General features: G+C 37.3%; 4 protein-coding genes and 1 long non-coding RNA gene across 13 annotated transcripts; 3 read left to right on the forward strand and 2 right to left on the reverse strand.

Moving 5' to 3' along the window:
* Positions 1–270: 270 nt before the first annotated feature.
* On the reverse strand, positions 271–3,501 carry LOC119997140 (protein DETOXIFICATION 21-like). The gene is made up of 8 exons (XM_038843971.1): positions 3,072–3,501; positions 1,990–2,531; positions 1,432–1,518; positions 1,285–1,341; positions 968–1,206; positions 746–864; positions 580–666; positions 271–489 (listed from the first exon to the last, which is right to left on the reverse strand). The coding sequence occupies exons 1-8, from the start codon at positions 3,330–3,332 to the stop codon at positions 409–411; spliced, it is 1,473 nt and encodes a 490-aa protein (XP_038699899.1). The 5' UTR covers positions 3,333–3,501; the 3' UTR covers positions 271–408.
* A 1,369-nt stretch (positions 3,502–4,870) lies between these two features.
* Positions 4,871–7,406, forward strand: LOC119995948. 6 transcript variants are annotated; one of them, XR_005467750.1, is made up of 8 exons: positions 4,871–5,271; positions 5,402–5,586; positions 5,776–5,838; positions 5,958–6,111; positions 6,238–6,302; positions 6,558–6,603; positions 6,703–6,783; positions 6,857–7,406. It is a non-coding gene; the product is annotated as an uncharacterized LOC119995948 (long non-coding RNA). The 6 variants fall into 6 exon arrangements; XR_005467753.1 differs by having other exon boundaries at positions 5,776–5,820; XR_005467751.1 differs by having other exon boundaries at positions 4,871–5,155; positions 5,247–5,271; positions 5,776–6,111.
* A 794-nt stretch (positions 7,407–8,200) lies between these two features.
* LOC119996093 (protein GrpE-like) lies at positions 8,201–11,736 on the reverse strand. The gene is made up of 3 exons (XM_038842611.1): positions 11,420–11,736; positions 9,540–10,052; positions 8,201–8,765 (listed from the first exon to the last, which is right to left on the reverse strand). The coding sequence occupies exons 1-3, from the start codon at positions 11,675–11,677 to the stop codon at positions 8,511–8,513; spliced, it is 1,026 nt and encodes a 341-aa protein (XP_038698539.1). The 5' UTR covers positions 11,678–11,736; the 3' UTR covers positions 8,201–8,510.
* Positions 11,737–11,900: 164 nt separating this feature from the next.
* LOC119996091 (probable ADP-ribosylation factor GTPase-activating protein AGD14) lies at positions 11,901–19,399 on the forward strand. Of its 4 annotated transcripts, none has more exons than XM_038842607.1 (12): positions 11,901–12,333; positions 12,836–12,897; positions 13,993–14,080; positions 14,163–14,224; positions 14,309–14,405; positions 14,812–15,207; positions 15,916–16,593; positions 16,767–16,994; positions 17,072–17,158; positions 18,094–18,223; positions 18,415–18,460; positions 18,983–19,399. In XM_038842607.1, the coding sequence occupies exons 1-12, from the start codon at positions 12,238–12,240 to the stop codon at positions 19,035–19,037; spliced, it is 2,025 nt and encodes a 674-aa protein (XP_038698535.1). In that variant the 5' UTR covers positions 11,901–12,237; the 3' UTR covers positions 19,038–19,399. The 4 variants fall into 4 exon arrangements, with proteins under 4 accessions (XP_038698535.1, XP_038698536.1, XP_038698538.1 ...); XM_038842608.1 differs by having other exon boundaries at positions 11,901–12,322; XM_038842609.1 differs by lacking the exon at positions 11,901–12,333 and adding an exon at positions 13,371–13,491.
* A 181-nt stretch (positions 19,400–19,580) lies between these two features.
* On the forward strand, positions 19,581–22,520 carry LOC119996095 (F-box protein SKIP24). Its single transcript, XM_038842613.1, has 5 exons — positions 19,581–20,027; positions 20,140–20,313; positions 21,177–21,339; positions 21,441–21,583; positions 22,010–22,520. The coding sequence occupies exons 1-4, from the start codon at positions 19,783–19,785 to the stop codon at positions 21,579–21,581; spliced, it is 723 nt and encodes a 240-aa protein (XP_038698541.1). The 5' UTR covers positions 19,581–19,782; the 3' UTR covers positions 21,582–21,583; positions 22,010–22,520.
* The last annotated feature ends 290 nt before the right edge of the window (positions 22,521–22,810 follow it).

The following is a 22,810-nucleotide window of genomic DNA, read 5'->3' on the forward strand; positions in this document are numbered from 1 at the left end:
CTCCAATTACCACCAAACAATTCTATGTAATCATTGCAGCCATTTGGTAATTTCTAAGATTTTTGCTTTCATTCATAAATTGTTGTTTTGGATACAAAGTTACAAACATATCTGTGTCTTTAAATTGGTGGGAATTTATTAATGCAATCCACAATGCAAAATTCGATTCACCTGAAATCAAGGCACACATACTACTGTAATGCAATGCAACTTAGCCCATTCAGACAATCGCATATGATGAATCCCCAACATGGGTGTAGGTTAAGAGAATTAGGGCAAGTGTGTTCTCTTTGTGTTAGAGACCCACACACATATTATTGAGTATTTATATAAGCTTAACAAAACATAATTCTATGGGCCATAAGCCCAAGTCACTAACAATGGGCAAGAACAAAATGAAATATGAAGTCAAGCATCTTGCTGGTTGTTATCATGTTCCTCAGATTCTGCAACAAACCACTTCTGTACACGGTTACGAGCTATAACAACCTGCAATGTCCATATCTGAGCAAATAAGAAATCGGTTTCCTAACATGGGAAAAACTTACATCTAATTTAGGCAAAGGCAAAGGCAGCTACCTGATTATCCCAGTCAGTTTTGGAAGTTATCACAATGATTACAATAGTCTGAATCAGGACTCCACTCAGCATCCCCATCCAAACACCCTAACAAAGAAAAGGGTCTGAGCGTATCAGATGCTCCATATACTACAACGTGTTTGTAGATGAATGAGAAAATACTCACTTTAACCTGCAGATTGAATACATAACCAAGCACAACTCCAACAGGGATCCCAACCAGGTAGTAAGAAGCTAAGTTAACATATGCCACAACACTCTGCCATCCAGCCCCGATAGCAACACCTATCACAAAATTATTGTAAAGACAATTAGAGATGCCAAACTTCCTCAAGGTTAGCTATATCATGTTGCCACAAGGAAAGAAAGGACGAAATGGGAGAATTACCAGAGAGCACTGGTTGCACGCTGTTCAGAAGTATCGAGATAGCCAATAATGGCGATAAATTCGCAACTGCATTAAACACCTCGGGACTTTCAGTAAATACGTAAGCGACATATCCCCTCGCAAATAGGAAGATAAGAAACAGCACTGATCCAATGGAAAATGATGTCAAAACTAGCATTTTGATTGAGAACTTTGCAGCTTTTGAACTCCCTCTTCCTAGCTCATTTGATACTCGGACACTGCAATATTGCCAACAAAAAAATGTTACCATGGGATGTCAATGCGTGGATGATTTTAAGGGTGATTATAGTTTATACCTAGCTGCAGCGAAGAAACCAAGGGATATCATCATTTCCCATCCATTTATGTTGATGCTGCCGGAAATATAAAATATTTTATTAATATTAAAAAAACGACCGAAAACATGAACAATGAGTTATAAATGAAGGTAAGCTACAAGTTACCAGATAGCAAGAGCATCAAGTGCAACCTCGGCATTTTTCAAGTTTCCAGTTAGAAGAACAAGAATTGTATTGTACCAAAGCTCAACGCTGTCAAGTAAGATAAATTAAGAAGAAATTGTCAGATCACTATATCAAAGAAAATAAAAGCTATGTTTCATATTTTCTTCAAATGATTTGAATTTTGAAACACATAAGAAATCAGAATCACAAGTATGTCTTTAATCAATACAAAGATCTTCTTCAAGAAAATACTCGTTACACTTACATATAGCTAGGCTTAAGCATGATTATATTTTGGACAGAACTCTTCTGCTACGAGTTAAAGTAACCAAGAAAACCCGACGAAGCTTTGGACAGAACATCAATTGCTCAAGTCATTGAGTTTATAGCAGTAGTGCTGGAGAGGACATCTATCGTAGCGAAAACAATCCTAAAGTCTATGTTCCACCATTATGGCCCTAAATTTCAGACCTCAACTGAAATTTTCCAGTTTTACAAACATAAAATGGAAAAATTACTGCTCACAATGGTTCACGGAGTAACGTATGAAGTCCTTACCAAAGCATCGCGCCAGCAGACAAAGAAAGCTTAACAACTGGCCAAAGATCCTTGAAAGCAAGGGAAGAGAAACCTTTCCATGTTTCACGGCATCCTCCACAAACAATAAACAATAGCTGGCCCACATTTGGAATCCAATATGCCAAAATTGTTGATAACAATGCCCCCGAAAGACCAAGCTTAAATTTCACAGTGAGAAGCCATGAAAGAAGAATGTGGATCAGAATTGAAAATGCAGCCAAATATGCAATAATCATATTCTTGCTCTGTGCTTGCAGGAACATTTGGCAGGTATAGGATACAATGTAAGAAAACACCACTGGGATTAACCAGAGAGAAATACTTCCAGCAACTTCAGCAATACCCTCTTCCTGGCCAAGGAACTTTAAAATTGGAGTTGTAAAGATAAATATGGGGAGAACGAAGATTGCGGTCAATGACAATACTATCCATGATCTTTGAAGATATATTCCAAGCATGTGGTATTGTTTTGCACCATATGCTTGCCCACATAGAGTTTCCAATGCACTAGCCATGCCCAGCTGCACATTTAGATCCACAAACAACAATGTTCATCAAATTGAAAGGCTATTAATCTTTTTTTTTTATCAAATTGAAAGGCTATTAATCAGATTACTAGTTGTATGACTTCTAGCAATCAAAGTAATCCTCACTACTGTCCATTGATATTGACCTAAGCAAGAATCAGTCAATGCCATGAGAACCATGAAGCAAATAAATTTCAAATTAAAGCCCTCTGACAAATACCCATCAGTGGTACTTTCTTTTATAACATCCTGAGTAAGATGTTTAATCCAATCACACAAATATGTTTTGGTTAGCTGGCCTACACAATAGCAAGATCACCAAGCATATATCAGTTCATAATCAGAACAACTATTGAGTTGATTCTTCTTTTAGACCCCTTAAAGATCAAATCTTTCGATCAAATTATTGACATCTTTATGAAAAAAAAACAAACAGAAAAAAAAGAATCCTTTTTTTACTCAATTTGACCAGTCCAAGAAGATGAAAGTCATCGTCTTTCCGAGCATTTTGAAAGAAGAAATTAGAGTACATACCAAGATGCCATTACTGAACCTCAAGAAGACTGTGAAGACAAGTGAGTATGCAGCTAGCTCTGTAGGGCCAATGTGTCCAATGAATGCTTGACTAACTACAATTACCCCAAATGTTGAAAACCTAGTGAAAATGGCAGGACCAGCTACTAACCATATCTTTTTGGTCTCACTCCATACTTTCTCCTTTAATGAGACCTCCTCATCGACTTCAGTTTTTTGTTCTGATTTTCTCAAAAGCTTCTCTTCCATGTCCCCCTCCATTTCAACTACTCTTCCCAGGCCACTTCAACCTAATGGCAACCAAGCTAAAACCTAACAAAACAGAGAAGAACCTTTCTTTTTTTTTTGAAGGAAGGGTTAGAACCCAATTGTATTTAGACAATAATCAATACAAAGCCACTCGAAGTGGTCACTTCTCTATCCGGAGGATTGACGAAACACTGAAGGACAAGAGGACTACAGCCACCAAAGAAGACCACAAACAGAAAGAGACAGAAATTAATAAGAACTAAAAAACCACATGTGACAACTGACAGAATACTAGGCCACTTACGCCAAAACCACATGTCGCCCCACCCCCGGGCCATCCATGGGTCACCAACAATTTGCAAAATGAGCAAACGGTGATGATAAGAGACCTTGGACACCATGGGTGTCAACTAAAGGGTCTCCGACGATCAAATCAGTGATAATGGTGATGACAAAAAGAATAATGTAAGGCTAGTCTCTGAGTGTTCAGTGTATGAGAGTCTTTGCAAATTCCAGGGAAATAGTGCTTCAACGTTATCAGAAGAAAGAGATGAAGAAGAAAATCCCTTGATTATAAAGGGTTTAAGAGCATCCACATTCCACATTTGGATGGTTTTAGAGTGATTGAGATATATTTTTTTCCATAAATGGGGTGTTATGTTAACAATGGATAGTATTTGATACTTTAAAACATGTAAAAATTTAACCCACATTTAATCTATGGAATATTCTCTAATTAATGAATAGTATAGATTGTAAGACCTACTCATTCAATTAATTTATGCCATTAGGAAAGAGATGAAAAGAGATAATGGACTATTGCAATAGTATATTACTATCAAGAGTGTATTATTGTAGCATAAACAATTGAGATAATAGAGTGTGAGACATGAGTGAGCTCACATTGCTAGTTTAACCCTAAATGATGGACTATATATGTTTAGTAAAAAAAAGTAATCATCATCATCAATCAATATCAATCAATCAATACTATAACTAACAGCAGAGACTCATATGAGAGAAGGAGGCTTCTTATGAAGCCACATCATCCACTAAAGATAAATATTTGATGAACACGCGTATTATATTTTTAATTAAATTTAATCCATTTTATGGCAGAGTTATGGGTTCCCATTTACAACTCTTCTATTTTTCCTTCCACACGACTCTTAGACCATCTGCAACTCAAGTGGTATATTATAGGAATATATTCTTCCTAACTTTCAAAATAATAGTTTTAGAATAAAATTTTCTTCTCCAACCCAAGTAATATATGGGGTTGTATTATACAATTTTTCATCGGGAAGTGTTAAATATAGCTCTCAAAAGAGGAGATGGAAAATTTTAGAGGGAAATAAAGTTTGATAGTTAAGAGAGAGTTTCATATTAAAAAAAATTCAAAAAATATAAAGAAATCACTTTACATCCCCATTTCTCACCCATCTCATTGGAGTAAATGAATTATATCACCCTCACTTTTACATTATTTATGAATGTCAAATTTAAATTGTATCCCTAATTTCCAATTTATGATTGGAGATGCCCTTACACTTATTCATGCACCTTACTCATTCTTCCCTCGCTTCAATTTCAATGGAAAAACGAACTGATTGCTTTCGTAGTTCCGACTTGGCTGGACATTTCTAGAAGGGATTTTCTTCTCTTCAACTGCAAGATTCATGCATAACGCTTCCTCATCTCCTCATGTAAATTAAATACTGCCAGCAATGATCTCCGTTTACGACTCTTCCCCTACCGTTTATCTCCTTCAAAATCCTTTCTCGGCTCGCTTTTGCTCCCAAAATTGCTATCCGTTGAGAACCCCATCTTTCTTTGTATCTCTCTGACTGTGTTTGTATGATTAGATTATTTTAATTAAATCATATTGAATGGTTTGATTGAGGCCCTTTTCTGCTTTTTTAACAGTCAACTGCTCCCAATTTGCGATCCGGTAAGAGCACCTTTCTCTTTGTAGCTCTCTGTATATGTATGCATGATTAAATTAGCTTTCCTTGACTCAGTCTGGAGGGTTTGATTGAGCATCTTTTCTCTGATTTTTACAGTCAATTGATGTGTTTTAGGGTTCTTGAGAAATCATCTTAAACAATTGCAGAAACAGGAAGCCGGAAATCGGCATGGGTATTTTGTATGACGATGTGGTGACCGTCAACCCAACACGGATGGAAAGCGACCCAACCGTGATTGCTGATTTCATGCAATTTGTGCCGCATCAAACCCTTCTTTGGTCTTAGCATCGTCAGAGGAAGTAAGTTGCTATGAAATTAGAAAATTTACGGATTTGAATTCCTTGACCTGTAGTTAGTCTGCGAAGTTGGATCTTTAATTGAGCTTGTGGTGTGGATTTCAAACATCATTGAAGACTGGAGCAGTCTTTATCCTTTGTATCTTTTGTGGATTTTTTGCGTTTAAATTTTCTCTTGATTTTGAATTGCAGCTTGCTGGCCAGTCAATACAGAATCTGGAACTCTTGGGAGTTCAGGTCAGTTTTAAGATATAGGTTTTGGCTTATTCTTTTGAATGTTTTATCACTTACAAAGCTTCTTTATGGTTGGAGGTAAAGTCCTTACTTTAGTGACTGTTATATACTGCTTCATGATCTTTCTGTTTCATGAGAAGGTAGGTGGCACTACTTCATTCTGAAATTTTCAAACTAGACCTTGACTATTGCGTGTGAAGGCTTGCAAAATTTTAAATTAAATGTACAGTGGGCTGTCCATCTTGACGCTTGTTAGGATGGAGCCTTAGAACATGCGGCGCAGGACAGCAAGTGGTGATCTTTCAATCTATATACAGTCTGCTGCTTTTCCTACCTATAACGTCTACCATAATTTAGTATTTAAATAAACTTGGGTGAATTGGGTTGCATAAACAGAACTGATTTTTAGTTCTATTACAGGTGAGATTGATAGAAACACTATGGAACCCATATATTCTAGAGTACAAAGATGGGTGGTGTAAAAGGTACTCCTCTCAACAATATATTAACTCAAACTTTGTTGGTAATGTCAAGAAACTATCAATACTCGTGGCTGTGGACTACCTACAAATCATTTGTGCTCATGGCTTCTATGTGTTCTATGTTCAACGAGACTACTATATTTTGCATTGTGATATCTTACTGTGAGGGAGGGGACGTGAGTTGGGGCAAGAATATTGTGAATTTAATCTCAAAAGATAGTTAGGCTTTGCCTGGACTAACTTTGCTAAATAATGCAGGGCTGAGATGATCAAGAGAACTAAAGGGAAGCTTATTCCATAAGAGGTAAGTAGAGTGTGGAAAATTTTCAAAAGATTTCTGTAAATGAAAAAAAAAATTGTTCAATGTTTTGTTAAGTCACATTATATTTGTTCTCTCTTTCAGAAGCTCTGCAAATGGCTGAGCCAACTATTACTAGCTGTGGACTACCTGCACTCCAATTGGATCGTTCACAGAGATCTAAAAGTATGTTCTTCTGTTACTTTAATAAAAAAACTCGAAGATTTCTTTCTCAAGTGGCTTTGACAACTGATTTCAGTGCTCCAATATATTCTTTACGAAAGACAACAACATTCGACTATATAAGAAGGCGGCATGTATCAATCAACGAAGATGAGCTTGCAATCCATGGCATGCCTTGCCATATTTTTTGGACTTCCAGGACTGCTCAGTGCCCAACAAAGATGACCTTGCTTCCTCCGTATTGACTGCATTCGGCCTTTTGGGTTTTGTCTATAGCTTCTTGAGTATCTCTAGAGACTTTCGACAAGTTAGACTAGCAGAATATATACTAGTTTAGTATCTAAATGGAATTAGGCAGAGTGTGGACTATATTGATAATGAGACGATGCGTCTTACACAAACACCTGTGTCACCAAATTCCTTGGCCTTCACATATATCTTTGTATTCATGTTGTGGGATCTGCAAACTGTATGTCCAGAGCTTCTTGCGGATATGATGTGACAAACCACATGGTTTTTTTTTCTTTTTTATGACAATAAATGATGTAAATTTATGATACTAACTCGTGGTGGTTATAAATTATTAGTTTCTGGACTTGCGGTCTGAAAGTAACTATTTTTCCCCTCTTTTTAGTCTTCTGTCTTTTGTTGTTTTGATTTTGAGTTTAAAAGTGGTTGATCAATTCGACAATTCCGATATCTATCCTTCATGAATGAACTGGGAAATATTTGCTCGACTAACTTGAACTTAGATTCCCTTAAAACGTTTTTAAAAAAAAACGACTTATAAAGCATCAATATCAAATAACCTTATATCTTTTTTTCATATCATCTATCTACACATCTGTATGAATATTTTAATTAATACATATAACCATAACTCGCGTAGCGCAGGGACACACCTAGTCTTATACTAATAATGAGGAGCCTAAAGTGGTTTTTTATAGGCTGTTTCTTTCCTTTGTATATGGGCAAGTGAGCTTGATGAGATGAATGCATTTTCTGTGGGTGTAATTATTTAACCAGTTCATATTTAGTATACTTTTGTTTTCATGCTCCACATTGACTGAAATACAGGAGCCCATGTGGTGTGAACTTTGCATACTTTTATTATGAAATAGAGGCGATCCAGTGGTAGAACTCCAGAGGTGCAATAAAAAAATTACATGCTCAATTTCTGAAAACCTGATAGCCTAGATTGTGACATAAAGAAGCTGCAAATACATGATATTTTTCAATACAAGAAACAAAGGTATGCTTGTTCTATATACACCATTCATTATGCATACAAGGAAGTGTACCAAACATTCTTTCATATTCTCTCCACTTTATTTGACTAAATGCCAATTGTGCCAATGTCATCAATTGTTCAATCATTATTTCATCTCGCGCATTCACAGATTGTGACATAAAGAAGTTGCAAATACATGATATTTTTCATAGAATGACTCTTATGTCTGAACTAAAAAATTTATGCCACAAGGAAAAAAGAAAATTCAAAACAGTGAAAGGCACTCCACTGAAGTTTTACAGTTAAATCACTCGCCAAAATAGGTATGCCCTACTCAAATGCTCCTCATTCATCCCTCTGTTACAGATAAAGACCAAGAAAACATGTAGGCAATATAAGATTTCTTCTACAACTACATCCCAACAAAACTCCAGTAATGGTGATAGTGATACAGCTTATGCTTATACAAAAAGTGACTACAGCTCGCACATTTGTGTCTTCAAGCGGACCCTGCTTCTGTGCTGCCCTGTTCTACACTTTCACTTTCATCAATCACCTCATCCTCTGGTGGCACTTCTTGTTCAGGTTCAATAGGGCTTTCTTCCTCAGGTTTTGCAGGCCCTGGTCCAGCCGAAACCTTGACCATTGATGGGCGCAAAAGCCTGTCACCAAGTTTGAACCCTTTACGATATTCTTCGATTATGATATCTTCTTCATATTCAGTGGATTCCTCCCGCATAATTGCTTCATGCAACTTTAACAAGAAAAAAAGAAAAAGAAATTCAATTATCAGGATCTTCTTCTAATATATTAGAGAGAGAGAGAGAGCGCGCAAACAGTTCTTACTAAAATCCATCAGGAAACTAATGACGTGAATCTTAAAGCTATATGCAAGGTAAACAAACTTCTCAAACATTATTTCATCTCTGCCTTGTCACCTTTCTTTATTTGTACATCTATGCATTTCAAGCCACAAGGAATATTTAAGATTTCTGTCCGGATTATTATGCATGTGAACTCACCAAGTTGGCTCGAATCAATCAAGACTTGGCACGTGTTAAAACCGTATCCAGGCCTTCTTAAAACCTGAACAAACTTGGTCAAACATTCGATTAAGTTCATCAAGTACTCGACTGAATTTCAAGCCAACACGGTACGTTGCCTGCGCAAAGCAACAATCATATAGGGCAATTCATTATGCCAAATTAAAGGTGGAAATGTTGACAGGTTTACACTAGTAAAAGTACCTAGCAAGACATTTTAGAGATGAGAGAACAAGATGGTATGACATTATTTTTCCTAGATGGTACGAAGTTATTCATGCACACTACAAGTGAACATGAGGCCCAATAGTAGAATTGTAGGGGTGCAACTTAGAGTTCATAAGTTTCTAGAAACAGTCTCTCCATATATTATGTGGGGTAAGTTGTGCGTACATCCTGTTTATTCCCAACCCCAGCCACTGCGGTAAAATTGTGCACGGAAATTGTTTATCTTTACTAGAGTTTAAAGATGTTGAGTTACTCACCAATGGATCAAATGGTTTCCCGATTGTCTCCACAGAGACAACACCAAGAGAGCCAATAATTTCTACAAATTGCTTGTATATGCTCTGATAACTGTTGTTGATCTTTTCTTCTCCCTCTTTCTCAACCTTAATCTGAGTTTTAGCCCTTTCAAAATTGTCCAAAACAGATAACAAGTTCTCTATAACTTCTCCTTGGGCATTTGTAACCAGTGAAAGGCGATCCCTCTCTGTCCTCTTCCGAAAATTATCAAAGTCCGCACTAATCCTCAGAATTTTGTCCTTTGCTATTGATAATTCTTCTGACAATCCTGCCACTTTCTTTTCTTGGTCAATTTTCTCATCTTCAAGAGATTTTAGAAATGCCTCTACCTCAGAAACTTTCACCTCATCATTACTTGCCAGGGCTTCTTTGTAGGATTGAAGAGAATCCATGATGGCTGAAGCAGGTATTTCTTCAGTGGTATCCTCCTCACTGGAGCTGTCTTCCAAACCAACAGCACCATCTAAAGTATCCTGTTAGAAAAATTTATTAGCGAAAGAGAAAACGAAATAATGCAAGAAAATGAATTAAAAACAGGACAATGTGTTGGCAGTAAATGTAGTGAACATTTAGAGTTTTCAAATTTGGCATGGTAGCAGAATACATGATAGCCTTACATAATGGATGATGTACGCGTAAAGCCGTAAACCATTACCTTACAGATGGAAATGCTTGATCATTAAAGATGATTCTTTGAAAAGTAAACGAATATTTGTCCCTTTCTTGGAAATGGTGTTTCTATACAATATCCGTAGAAATGAATTAAAACAATAAGGCTGAATTGGGTTATTCTTTAACTTTAAAGTGAGAAAGGGACGATAAAAGGACAAGATCATAACAAACTTCAAGTTTAGTTTAATTATTCTCTATGGCTTCAAGCACACCCGCTTGTCGAACACAATGCCTTTGCTTGTCTTACATGAAAACCATGAAAGACTATCAAGAGGTTAAATGTAATGATAAAAGTTTCCGGTAAGTCACTACATGTAATGCAAAAGTTCTCTTCCATAAAAGGTGTCAAATCCCATTTCAGCACTTGAGCATGATTACCAGAAAAAGAAATGTTAATGATATCACGGCATTTATCCTAAAATATTTCAGTATATCACTATATCCATCTGATTTGCCCTGACACTTCTAATAAAATTGCTCAAGCCAACTGCCAGATAATCTTTCTCGGAAGGTTTACCTATTTGAACTTCAGTCAACAATTAGAACTTACTTATATCAAAATATTGATCCAAAAGTTATCTCCATGATCATAAAACATTGGTCTACTACTTATATACATTCTCATATCAAGATATCTTGTGTATGTCATGTGCTTCTTAAAATCCTTCAACCAAATACCACCTCTCCGCGTCATCTCTGAAGTAGAACAACGTTCTCCTCCATTTTTCCTAAATATTTGCCCTCACAAACAATCAGGAAATTTTGCCTCACTTGTCGTACACACACATAAATACACAGAAGGCAATCCTTTTGATAAACCATTTAAGTTGGGTACTGCACCAACAGCAGAAGATCATGGTAATACTAAGTACTCAATCCTCTGGTTTTGTAATGCTATTAAGGCAAATAATTAGACACCTCAAATAAAAGATGATAAAGTAGAGGAATAATTCTTTCAAAGTCCACAGTTTGCCATTCCCAGTTACATATACATAAAGTCATACTTTCCATCATATTGCTCAACAGATAATTGTATCCTGTATGTGAGGAAAACCCTTATTTTTATTCATTTACGAAAATTTCTCATCAATCAAACAGGCCTAAAATATAAAGGAACAAAATTCAAAACCACCCACAATTAGATAACAGTAGAAAGTTCTGATAATACCTCAATTTCAGGTTCTTGGAGCGTCTCCTCGGTTTCGGCAGTTTCAATTTTTCCTTCCTGTGAAGCCAAAGGCACGAACTTCACGAACCGGAGAGAAGATTCGCCGGCGAAGAGTAGCGAATTTACTAGAGAAAGTTTGCAGGCAATGGTTCTAGGCCTAAACGAGAGGCAAAACGGCCTCGAACCATTCAATGAATTGGCAGCTAATCGTGGTGGGAGAGGAGCTCTGGACGGAGTCGTTTTGAGGACGGTGGCCATAGTAGGCGAGAGGGCGAGTGACACAGACGGAGGGCTTAAACAGCAGATGTGAGGGAGCGATAAGGGCGGTAGATGAAAGCAGAAAGGAGAAGAAACTTCGAGTAAATGGGCCTAATGGGTTGTCCTTTAATAGGCCCAATGGGTTGTTAGACGGCCCAAATCCAAGCCCACCCAATCCCCTAGATGTGAATTGCTTACGTAGATCGGGTTACTGTTTATTTTTGTGCGAAAAAGTAACTGCTTTTCGTTTCAAAACGAAAGGCACAGACGTATTTTGTTGTCTCAATCGAGCTGACTTCGAACTGTTTTTCTGTGTTTTCCCCCGAATCGGAAATGCGAAATCCTCCAAAATCCTGATTTTCATTCAATTTGTTTTTGAATGTGCAGCAGTTCATCTAATTCTGTAAAACCCTAGAAAATTGGAGCTATCGAGGAAGTTTTTGGACTGTTTCTGCTGTTTTTCTAGAGTGTATCGAAGAGAATCGTTTCGATTTCTTACTTGTGAAGATTGAGGTATAGTATTTCCGTTTTGTTTGGGTTGATTTGTTTGGCTTTGAGAAATGGGGAGCAGAAGAGAAGAAGAGCGAAACGAGAAGATCATACGAGGTCTCATGAAGCTGCCTCCGAATCGGAGGTGTATCAACTGTAATAGCTCGGTATACTGTTTTTCTCTACTGCTTTCTAATTGCGCATGCATATGACTGAAACGTTGTGTTTCTTTATATACTGTTGTGTGTAGTGTAGTTGAAGCAAGAGGCTTTGATACGGTCATTATTTTTTTTCCTTTACTTAAGAAAATCTTCTGTCGCTGTTAAGCTCTTTTTGGAAAAAAGTATAAGTAAGCTCTTTTTTCCCTTTTCCGGGTGGGGATTGTTTGGGACCTAAGCGAAAGGTGGAGAATTTGGTTTTTTGTAGTTGCTCAAAAAAAATTTTAGCACTTTCTTGGCAGCATCGAATTTTCCATTCCAGTTTTTTATTTTAGGAAACTTGTTCTTCCCTGATTTCGGTTTGTGGTGCGTATAGTTTTATTGATTTTATAATTCCTTTGTTGCGGATTAAGTACGGAAAATGGAGGGAGTTGAGGCTTTGAAATGTTTCTTTTATGGTTGCCTTAAGAGGTAAAATGTATACTCAAACGTGTTGCAAATGTTTGTACAGGGTCCACAGTATGTGTGTACTAATTTTTGGACGTTCGTTTGTACGACTTGCAGTGGCATACAGTGAGTTCAATTATCTTTTCATTTGGTATTTTCTTAATTTATGTTGTTACATCATTATCTGGATTCAACTCTCCCGTGATATAACTTGGAGACCAAATTCAGAATGCTATTCCTTGCAGTACAATTTGTCGTTCTTCTAGTTTTAAGTAGTCATCTTCATGGTTTTATGATATTTCTCTAGTTCTTTCTAGAATTCGAAGAACGAGATTGGTTGAACCAGATTGAAGGGTGAAGCCTAATACTGGTATGGGAAGGGAGGGGATGGAGAAGTTTGGAAGATGATGCTTTGGACATTTTAGTCTTTAGATAGGCTTTTTTCCTAAATGAGACTGCCCCACACATCATTTTCAGATAATATATTCCTCTTTTTTTTCCTGTCTGTTTGCAATGCATCGAGTGAAAATGAGGGAGTTTTGATAACTATACTTGTAATATTGTGCTATGTTATTTGTTTTGTTTTGTTATCTGCATAGTTGCCAATTGAGCACCTGCGCTTCAGATACGTCATTGGACATTAAGACTGTTACAGTATAGTGGCATCCAGTGATTGTGGTTCTAGCGAGGTGCCTCATTGTGGCCATGCTCTGAATGAAGGTGAGCCTACAGCACTGTGGACACTAATTACCATGGACTCTTGACAACAGCAGTCTAATGGTTTGGAGATTGTATGTTCATGACTTTCGTGAGAATAATGGTTTTGATTTAGAGATTGTACTTCCGTGTGAAATTGTGAATAATGGTTTTGGTTTATAGATTAGTTTGACTTTGTATAGGTGCGTACTTACGTAGCCAATAGGACAATGCATCTAATGTCCTTAGATAGTAATCATATTCTCTTCTCAAAATGTAATATTGGAGGCTTGTCAAAAAAAAAAAAATGTTTGCTATCCTGCATATTTCATAGTCCTTATTACTAATGCGGTTTCATGTTTTCTATTTGGGCTCAACCATTAAAGTTATATTGTTTGGGATGATTTGGTTTACATGGCATGTCATCCAGTGCATGTTCCCTACTGTCTCTGATCATCATCATCCGAGCTTTGTCCCAAACCCCCAACTTTATCTGATGTCTTTATTTGATATTGCATCATACAGTCGAGAGTTTACTCATCGTGTGAAGTCTGTATCTATGGCTAAATTTACTTCCCAAGAAGTTGAAGCACTTCAAATTGGTGGTAACCAGGTACAAGGAATGGCCTTAAATTCCTTTGTCTTGCCTATTCGAATTACTGATTCTTGTGCTGATGAGGCATTTACTTTTATAGCGTGCAAAGGAATTATATATGAAAGATTGGGATTTTCAAAGGCAAAGATTTCCTGATAGCGGGTGCGAATTTGTGGATTGTTTCTTATTGCTTTAGGCTTCTATGAGGAGGACATGATATTTTCTTAATCAAGTTTCTTCTTGCAGTAATGCTGATAAAGTGCGAGAATTCATAAAGCATGTATATGTGGAAAAAAAATATGCTGGACCAAAGACATCAGACAAGCCTCCAAGAGATTTGCAGGCAATATGATCATTTACCAATAAGAAGGCTGATTATTGATTTTTTTGGATATTGAAATTTGAATTAGAGTTATGTTGCGTATGTTTCTGTTTCTGAAACTGAGAAATGTGCGGCAAGCCTGTTGGAATGATGTCTATGAAATCGTTTACTCTCGTTGTTCTAAAATGGCCGTTATCTAGAGTATCAAAATGATATTCATCGTACTGTATCTATTTTTTCCCCTTTCCTGTTTGTTTACTTTCAATAACATTGGATGCTACGTTTTGGTTTCAAATCTATTTTTACAGTCCAATCATTTCCTTTGAGAAACAGAGGTGGACACGGCGTAGCCTTTTGATCCTTAATATCTTCCTGAGAAATTAACAATCCCAAGTTCAGGCTTAACATGCTAAAATTTATTTGACAGGGCCCCGGGAACCGTGAAGACGAGACAAGACGTGCCAGTTCTTACCATTCTTATTCGCAGAGCCCACCTTATGACTATCAGTATGAAGATCGACGCTATGGAAGACATGCTGTCGTGCTTACTAGAAAGCCCGGTTCAGATAGAGGCCTTTATGTTGGGAAAGCCTCTAGTTTTGTCTCAAGTCCTGGTGGTGTAAGTGAACAAATGTACGAGGACAGATTTGCTAATGAGGGCTCTGTTTCTAGGTTTTCAGACTACTCAGTCTCTAGTGGAAGTGATCCTGTTAGATCTGGTGCTCAGTCTCCTTCTTTTCAGAAGGGCAGTGGATTTTGCAGCCCACCGGTTCAGTCTTCAAGGGGTATTAGGAGAGGTGCAGAAAGAATTCCACTCCCACAGGTCATATTTCTCATACTCATCGCTGTTGAAGTGTGAACCTTTTTATTCTGTATCTTTGTCTTGTATTTCAGAAGTTTGTATGAAAGCATTTTAGTACTAGTATAGCCTCGTCTATTGGAAGCAATCCGTAGTGCATCATGTTTCTTTTATAGAGTTGATATAAAATGGTTATCAGCCATATGAAAGAGCAATTCATTGATTCAAGTTATCATTTTTATGCCACATGTGCTTTTTTTCTTCTTCTATTTGTTAAATTTAATGAATGATAGACTCACACAACTTTTGAGCATGCGAATGAGGTTTTTCACCGGAGAAACCAAACCCTTAAGCGGACACAACCGTTGCAGGCTTACACAAAGTGTGTTAGCGCACACCTGAAGTGGACCTAAAAATAGACTGTTAACTTGGTTATAACTTGTGAAAAAACACCAAGAGGTTCACTTTGGTAGGACAGCATCTACTGGTTGCTTTGTTTTTGGCCCTTCAGGATTGTCAGGTATTTAAAACGAGCAAATTGTTTTAATAGCTTGGATTAGTTTTGATATCGGCAAATGGGTGGGATGGATTTGAGCACCTGTTGGCAGTTGGTTTGATTTTATGCATGAGATATGCAGGTTTTTGTGCTTCAATTTCCATTTTTTCACGTGATTTAAGCATCTATTTCCTCTGTCTCGTTACCAACTGACATCTAATGGTTCCTCTATTCAGAGAGCGAAATCGTTGGGAAGTTTTGGCTCATTTGATAGCAGTCCTATTTCACTTAAGTCGTATAATTCGGGTAGTTTACTGGATGTGGTCTTGGAACCCGAACACTCACCTGGAGCTCAGCAGGGTGGAATATCTGCTCATCCGGAATCATCTGCTCCTATGGGTTATGATAGCTCAGAGCTTTCTAAGGTGCCAGTTGCTCCAGAAAAGGAGTCTTCTGCAGCTGTACCTCTTGACTTATTTCATTCATCTGCTGCAACTTTGGCCCCTGTGGATTTGGTTCAACAGTCCTTGGCAACTCCAGCTCTGTCAACGAATTTATATCATGTTTCCCAATCTACTCAGCCATCATCGCTTGACCTTTTTGCTATGGATGTCCTCCAGCAGTCTGCTACAGTCGGAAATGAAAAATCAACGGAGTTATCAGTCCCAAAAAATGAAGGATGGGCCAGTTTTGACACTCCACCTTCTGCATCCAAAACGGGGGCTGCAGTTGTGACAGCTGCAGTGATCCCTGGCAATGGGGTTTCCTTTGTAGATTTTGATCAGCATTCGTCTGCAAATTCAAGCATGCAGTGGCCACCATTTCCTAATGCTCAGGAGTCGTTCTTGATGCCTGATCCATGGCATGTTGGTGTGCACAATAGACAAACCCGCACAAATACAATGCTGACTCAGGTAATGTATCTTGTAAGGAAGTATGTCTTTTCATTTTTCACATCCTTTTCGGAGTTGTATTGGTAAAAAGTATAATTTTTTGGTGTAAGATTGTTTTTTTTAAGAATCTAGGGCAATACCATCAACAACAATTTTTAGATGTTTAAAATCACTTCATCATTGCTTCTTAGCAGTCATGGAATGCCTTTGACGGTTCAATTACTTTAAACGGCAAGCACAGTGATGAATTACAAGTAGCACCACAGGAGCCTTCATTTACTTTGGATCATTACTCTGGACCGAGAGTTTCAGAGGTTTCCACATCAGAGTTTCAGAATTCCCCTTCTGATGGAGTTTGTCCACCCAGTCTAACCTCACAAGTCACAGGGCTATCATATACTCCATCAATGCCGCCTCTAATGGTTTGTATGCTTGCTTTGTGCTAGTCTCCTTTTAGGTTCACTTTAGCCATAGTAGTGGAACTTTTTGCTTTTCACAGGAGGGGACAGTGCCAAATGCAACTGATTATAAATCAACAAACCCATTTGATCTTCTGTATGATTCTAATTTGGAGCAGACCAATATGGTATGTAGTTGATGCCCAATTTTTTCTAGTAAATGATTGACACTGCATAACATCCATCAATTTTTCTCTTTGTGGGTACATGGTGTCACTAATAAGTTTGAAAGGGAATTTTCTTAGCCAACATACGTACGGCTAATATTTTATCCTATGTTAATTGTCTCTTAGTTTGACGTTCATTTATGTCCCAAAGAAATCAGAAAGGCTACAATTGGGTTATTGTACAAAGATCACTGATTAACTTAGTGAAGTTTTACTGTATCATTTGTTTTGAAAGGTCTCTCATTTTTTCTCAAGAAGAGCTGAAAAGTAATTTGAAAGAAATATTGAATGTCTTTCTATTGTGTTTCAAAGCTTTTGGACTTTGAATAGCTTGTCCTTTTTTACTTACGGAAATTATTCTTGTTCTAGTGACTTTGTTGATCAAACTACCAACTCATGGGATTGGGTACTTTGTTAGTGTTTAGAAGATGTACCCAATGTCATGAATTTTTATGACTGGGTTTCATATATGGTGGTTGGGCTGATTACATTCAAACACTAGAGAATCAAACATAAGTAGGATTGTTATTTAAGGTTTTTGGTTTGCTTTTTTTTTTTTTGGAAGTTTTTTCTTAAAGTGCAGCTTTTCTTGATTTGTTGGAAAATTAATTTTGAGATCATGTCTGATTCTACAGATTCTGTAAATGTGAAGTATTATTTGTTTATGCTATTTCACTAGATATTTGGAATGAGCACTTTTTGAACTTTCTCTATAAGAAATAGAGTGGATACACCTTTGATCTTGAGATTCTCAGCCTACCACATATCGTTCTTTTTGGGAATCTAATTTTGTGAAGTCATACGTTTTCTATGAAGGAAGAGGAGGGAGGGGATATATACATGTACATACATACTAGTCTCTTTCTAATCTTTTTCTTGGTCTACAATTATTTTAGTTCATGGATATGAGCTCTTTCCAAGCCGCACTGCCAAATTCTGCAGTGTCATCCACATATCTTGGTGGAGTCACCCCATCTTGGTTTCCTCAGGATTCTGTGGCAGCTTATATCCCAGCTGCCTCACAAGGTAGGATTTTATCATTTCCTATTCGTGGATAACTGTTCTATTTCTTTTAGACTGTTACTCTCAGAGTTGACGATGTTTCTACGAAATGATAATATGAAATAGTAAGTACATTAGGAACCATGGAAGCATTTGAGAATTGTCTGGCAATATCTTGCTGCTTATTTGCATGCAATTTCATTTTTTTTCCCCAGGTGGCGTAGCATACATGGCAGGGCAAGGAACAAGTTCTCAATTACCGTAAGTCAGTCTCCCACTTTTGTTACATTCTGTGGGTTCTGGTTGTGCGTTCTGCTTTATAGTTGAGTGCTTTCCAATTATTGCAAGCTATAGTTGCAATTTAGTAAGCAGTTGTAATACATTGCACCCATTAGATTGAGAAAAAGTTGGAAGTTATGATTGAGCCCGCCTGTTGTGTCTTCACGTCAGTTTTGTATATAGCAGCAGCATCATGAAAGAAATGGGGCCAGATGAGCATTCCTTCAGTATATCTATCAGGAAGAGAAATGGGCTGACCAAGAATCTTGATTTTTATTGAAGTTCTCTGTCCTAAATATTTCCGAAACTCTTCATACCGTTGTAAAAATGTTATTGAAATGCCTAGGATCACCAATTTAAAGCTGGAATCTGAAGCTGCTGCTCCAGCATTAGGCTGTGCTAGATGCCAGTTCTAAGTTTGACCTTATTCTGTCAGCATTCTGTATTTCAACTATGTTTTTTCATTGCCAGAAACTGATAAAAGTTGTGCTTAATTTGTCTCAGGAATGTCCAGACACAAGGTTCTGTTGCTTCTGTAGGAGGAAATCCATTTGCTTAGGGATCCAGTCAGCGGAAGTAGTATCCTCATTCTTCAGTCGGTAGCATATGTCTCCACTATTTGTAGCCATCGATTTTATACACCAGAAATATTTTTATTCTTAATTCCAACATCCGCCGCCCTCCTCCTCCTCCTCCTCCTCTTCCTCCCCACCCACCATTGGAGGCCACGAAATTGACTCTTTTTCTTGGTGTGCCCTGGCCTTGTATTTGTGTCAAATACGTTGCAGTGTTTTGTCTTTGTTGTTAGTATCGTGTGGATGCCGTTGCAAGAGCAATATTTTTCTTCCTTGCAGTGCTTTATAGATTTTTTTTTTTGTGGAATTAATTCGGTAATCCAAGGTAATTATTTTGAAATCTTCATGGTAACTATGAAACGGGTCGTGCTCACAGAATTTTCAGATAAGTTTTTCATATGATAATATGTTATGTTTGGTCAAATCTTAGTGCGTAGCTAAAAAGACATTGCTTCCGACGAAAATCGAAATCAACACCTTTTGAAATCTTACTGTTAGGGATTGAACTCCTCTAACAAGCCTTTTAGAAGAGACTCAATAGATTGAGATTTGGTTTTGAAGGGAAAAAAATACAATTAGTAAGGTGGAGGAATAAGACACAGCCAAACACGTCCCTGTAATCCTATGTAATTGCACTGGAAGTCGGTGTCGTTTTATAATCCAACACTGTAAATTCCTCGCCGCTGAAATCGAACCGTCGATCTAAATCAAGCAATCAAAACAAAGAGAATGTCCGTTCTTCTTCCGGACGAGCTATGGAGACGAATACTCGAAATAGGAATCCGAGACTCCGGTTTCGATTACAAGGATCTCTGTTGTATCTCCATCTCCTGCCGCCGCTTCCACCGATTATCCGTTGATGACTCTCTCTGGTCCCATCTATTTTCCTCCGATTTTCCTAATCAAATCTCTAACTGCAACAACATCAAGGATTCTTCGTCATCTTCATCCTTCAAATCGCTCTACAGAATCAGGTAGACCTCTCTTTTTTCTTCTCATTCTTGTTTGTTTTGGTTGCTGAGAAAGGGTCGAAAAGTTGGAATTTTTGAAATTCATTGTTGTTGCTCGTGCTTTCGGTTCAAACAGGTTTGAGAGGGAGAAGGAGAGGAGGCTTCTGGCGCATAGGAGGGCAGTGATGAGGAAGGAGAGTCAGGTTTTGGAGTTTTCCAGGAAGATTCGAGAACTGGAGGGTCAATTAAGAGGAGAGACTGACAAATTGAGAGCCACAGCAGTCGAATTATCGAACTTGCACAAGGTCAGGTAATGAAAAGGAGCTTAAGTGCGTTTCCACTGTTTTATGCATATATAGATTAGTGTGTTTGTGTAGAATGTGTGTAGTGTAGATGTACTTTCTATCATTCTATGCATATATGGATGAGTGTGTGTGTGTGTGTGTATAGATATGTGTATATTGTAGATTAAGAGAAGAGAGTGACAAATTGAGAGTCACCACTACCGAATAATCGAACTTGTTCAAGGTCTGGTAATGAAAAACAACACAAATACGTTTTTCACCTCTATGCATGTATGGATATATGTTTTTTTGAAGATATGTTTATATTGTATATGTGAGTTAAAATGTGAGCTTATATAAATTAATTGCCTGGCAATAGAGAGCTGCAGGGGAGAGGCCAACTGCAGGAGTGCAGGGGAGGGGCCAATTAAAGATAGAGTATATCTTAATATTTTTTTTTTCTTTTAGAATTATGAAGTAGTTAACCATTTTTAATAAGTTTTCTGGTTGATTTGATCTTTGTTACTGCATAATATTACATGTGTTGTTTGGAGAAAATGAGAAGCATGCAATAGAAGTTCCTTTTGCATTTGTCGTCTTATTTTCTCCCAATTCTCAGTTTTAAATCCCTTTGAGGGAAGTTGGTTCCAATTTAGCATAGAATTCTTCATCTTGTGCTTGTATCTCCATCGTTTTCTGCTTTGGAAGTTATATAGCGTACATAGTTTTGGTGACTGTGAACCCAATATTTCTGGATAGTGGCTGTTTAAATTGTGTGACTTTGAATTTGTAAAACCTTTACCTCATTTCTTGCCTAGTAATTCTTTTATTTGTTATAGCTTGTTTGTTTGTAATCTTTTAAGTATGATACCCTGATTCATTATTGCAGGCAAGCATCTGTAGCTTTGAACGTATGGCAGCCTGAGATTGTCAGGGGTAGACAAAAAGAGATTGTTGAGCAATGTGCTGTCTCAGTTGAATCTCGGCAGCATGCCCTTGAGATGGAACTTAAGCTTTGCAAGCAACGAATAGGAGGTTTTGAAAAATCCTATGTAAGTTGCAATTGGTCATGTGTGCTAACATTGATCTGTTGTTGAGTTCAGTGAATAATTATATGGTATATATGTAATGCCTTTGCTAATTTTCATGGCAGAAAGCAGAAAAGCGGAGGCTTAAATCAGCAGAGGAAGAACTGGCATCTATGAAGTATCATCCATTACGAGATTATGGGTTAACAAGTAGAGGAGACAATGAATGTAACACAAAGAGGAAGAAGTTGAAAAGATGGCAGTAACTGTAAGACTCCAAATTCACTTATTCTTCTTCCTTTTTTTAAATATCATGCTCAATGAAATATGCATTCCGTACCAATAGGATGAAGAGTCTTCATTGTTTTTCGCTTATTACGTTTTCCTCTCTTGTAAGATACGCATAAAGCACCATGGTATAGCAAAACTGAAAATAATAAATGGTAAAATGTAGAAGCAAAAGTTCCCAAGTGGTGTGGGTATCTATAACTTTTAACTTGTTGTCAAGCAATGTTCAATTCACTAATGTCTAAAATTTATGAATTACCTGAGTAGAAAAGTGCACCATAACATGGCCATTATCCAACTAATACATAAAAAAAATACAGAAATGTCAAATTTCAATTATTATTTTTTTTGATGATTTGAGTGGAGAACAACTACTGAATTCCTTGTTCAATTTTTCTTTGTCCAGTTTCCGAAAAACTTGGGAAAACATAAAGAGAGGTGTAAGTCTTTGATAAACTCTCTGTTATCACCATCTCTTCTTTCTGGTTTCCACACCTGTGCTTCTTCAAGTAGTCATGGCCGCCTCGCACGCAGGTCTTCTCCTATCTTTTACAAGGCGTTCTGAAGCTTTCTTCACCCTTGTGGATGCTTTCCTAGTTCCCTTGGTCCATGGCCTCCACGAAATTGTGGCAGATCTGGTTCTGAATGAAATTTGAGTTCATGATATAGGCCTCTGAATCTCCTTGATTTGTATGTAACATTATGTGGTGTTGTAACACAATAGCATGGTCAATTCATTTTCTTCTGATCATAAATTAAACTCAAAAGACCATTTAGTTTTCCATTTGAGCTCATGATCACCTAGTGGGTTTAAACTCGCATTTCTCAATAACTTGTAACATAAATATTTTGTACAAATGAAAACTAATAATTATATTAAGATATTGAATATTTATAGAATGTACAGTTGCCTCCAATTGACAAGTCTAGTCATAGTACTAGGATTCTTTTTTTATATTCTTCTTTACCTGAGACTCCTTATGGACAATGGTTATCTTATAATATCACACAAATATCTGCAGGCAAATATGGCTGTGCACTAAAAAATGTGGTCAAATATGGCATTTGAAAGATGAAGGGGCTTTGTAAATAATGGCCCTTCTGTTTAGCTAGAAAACTCATGTCTGTATATATTATTAGACCGCTTTAGTTGTTGGGTTGGTGACCTCCTAATTTTTTTTATTTTTTTTTTTTTTTTTGAATAAAC

Source organism: Tripterygium wilfordii, chromosome 4, assembly GCF_013401445.1.
Source record: "Tripterygium wilfordii isolate XIE 37 chromosome 4, ASM1340144v1, whole genome shotgun sequence".
Lineage (NCBI taxonomy): Eukaryota > Viridiplantae > Streptophyta > Magnoliopsida > Celastrales > Celastraceae > Tripterygium > Tripterygium wilfordii.

What these genes read in the sequence shown, in the direction of transcription:
- LOC119996095 (XM_038842613.1), top strand. Translation starts at nt 19,783, where the DNA reads ATGTCCGTTCTTCTTCCGGACGAGCTATGGAGACGAATACTCGAAATA. An exon ending in AAATCGCTCTACAGAATCAG is followed by an intron (nt 20,028 to 20,139) that starts GTAGACCTCTCT and finishes CGGTTCAAACAG; the next exon opens with GTTTGAGAGGGAGAAGGAGA. An exon ending in TCGAACTTGCACAAGGTCAG is followed by an intron (nt 20,314 to 21,176) that starts GTAATGAAAAGG and finishes TCATTATTGCAG; the next exon opens with GCAAGCATCTGTAGCTTTGA.
- LOC119997140 (XM_038843971.1), bottom strand. Translation starts at nt 3,332, where the DNA reads ATGGAGGGGGACATGGAAGAGAAGCTTTTGAGAAAATCAGAACAAAAA. An exon ending in TCTGCTGGCGCGATGCTTTG is followed by an intron (nt 1,519 to 1,989) that starts GTAAGGACTTCA and finishes CTTACTTGACAG; the next exon opens with CGTTGAGCTTTGGTACAATA. An exon ending in CGTGCAACCAGTGCTCTCTG is followed by an intron (nt 865 to 967) that starts GTAATTCTCCCA and finishes ATTTTGTGATAG; the next exon opens with GTGTTGCTATCGGGGCTGGA.
- LOC119996093 (XM_038842611.1), bottom strand. Translation starts at nt 11,677, where the DNA reads ATGGCCACCGTCCTCAAAACGACTCCGTCCAGAGCTCCTCTCCCACCA. An exon ending in TCCAAGAACCTGAAATTGAG is followed by an intron (nt 10,053 to 11,419) that starts GTATTATCAGAA and finishes TTTTTCTAACAG; the next exon opens with GATACTTTAGATGGTGCTGT. An exon ending in GGAAACCATTTGATCCATTG is followed by an intron (nt 8,766 to 9,539) that starts GTGAGTAACTCA and finishes TTCTTGTTAAAG; the next exon opens with TTGCATGAAGCAATTATGCG.
- LOC119996091 (XM_038842607.1), top strand. Translation starts at nt 12,238, where the DNA reads ATGGGGAGCAGAAGAGAAGAAGAGCGAAACGAGAAGATCATACGAGGT. An exon ending in ACGACTTGCAGTGGCATACA is followed by an intron (nt 12,898 to 13,992) that starts GTGAGTTCAATT and finishes TGCATCATACAG; the next exon opens with TCGAGAGTTTACTCATCGTG. An exon ending in TTCAAATTGGTGGTAACCAG is followed by an intron (nt 14,081 to 14,162) that starts GTACAAGGAATG and finishes TTACTTTTATAG; the next exon opens with CGTGCAAAGGAATTATATAT.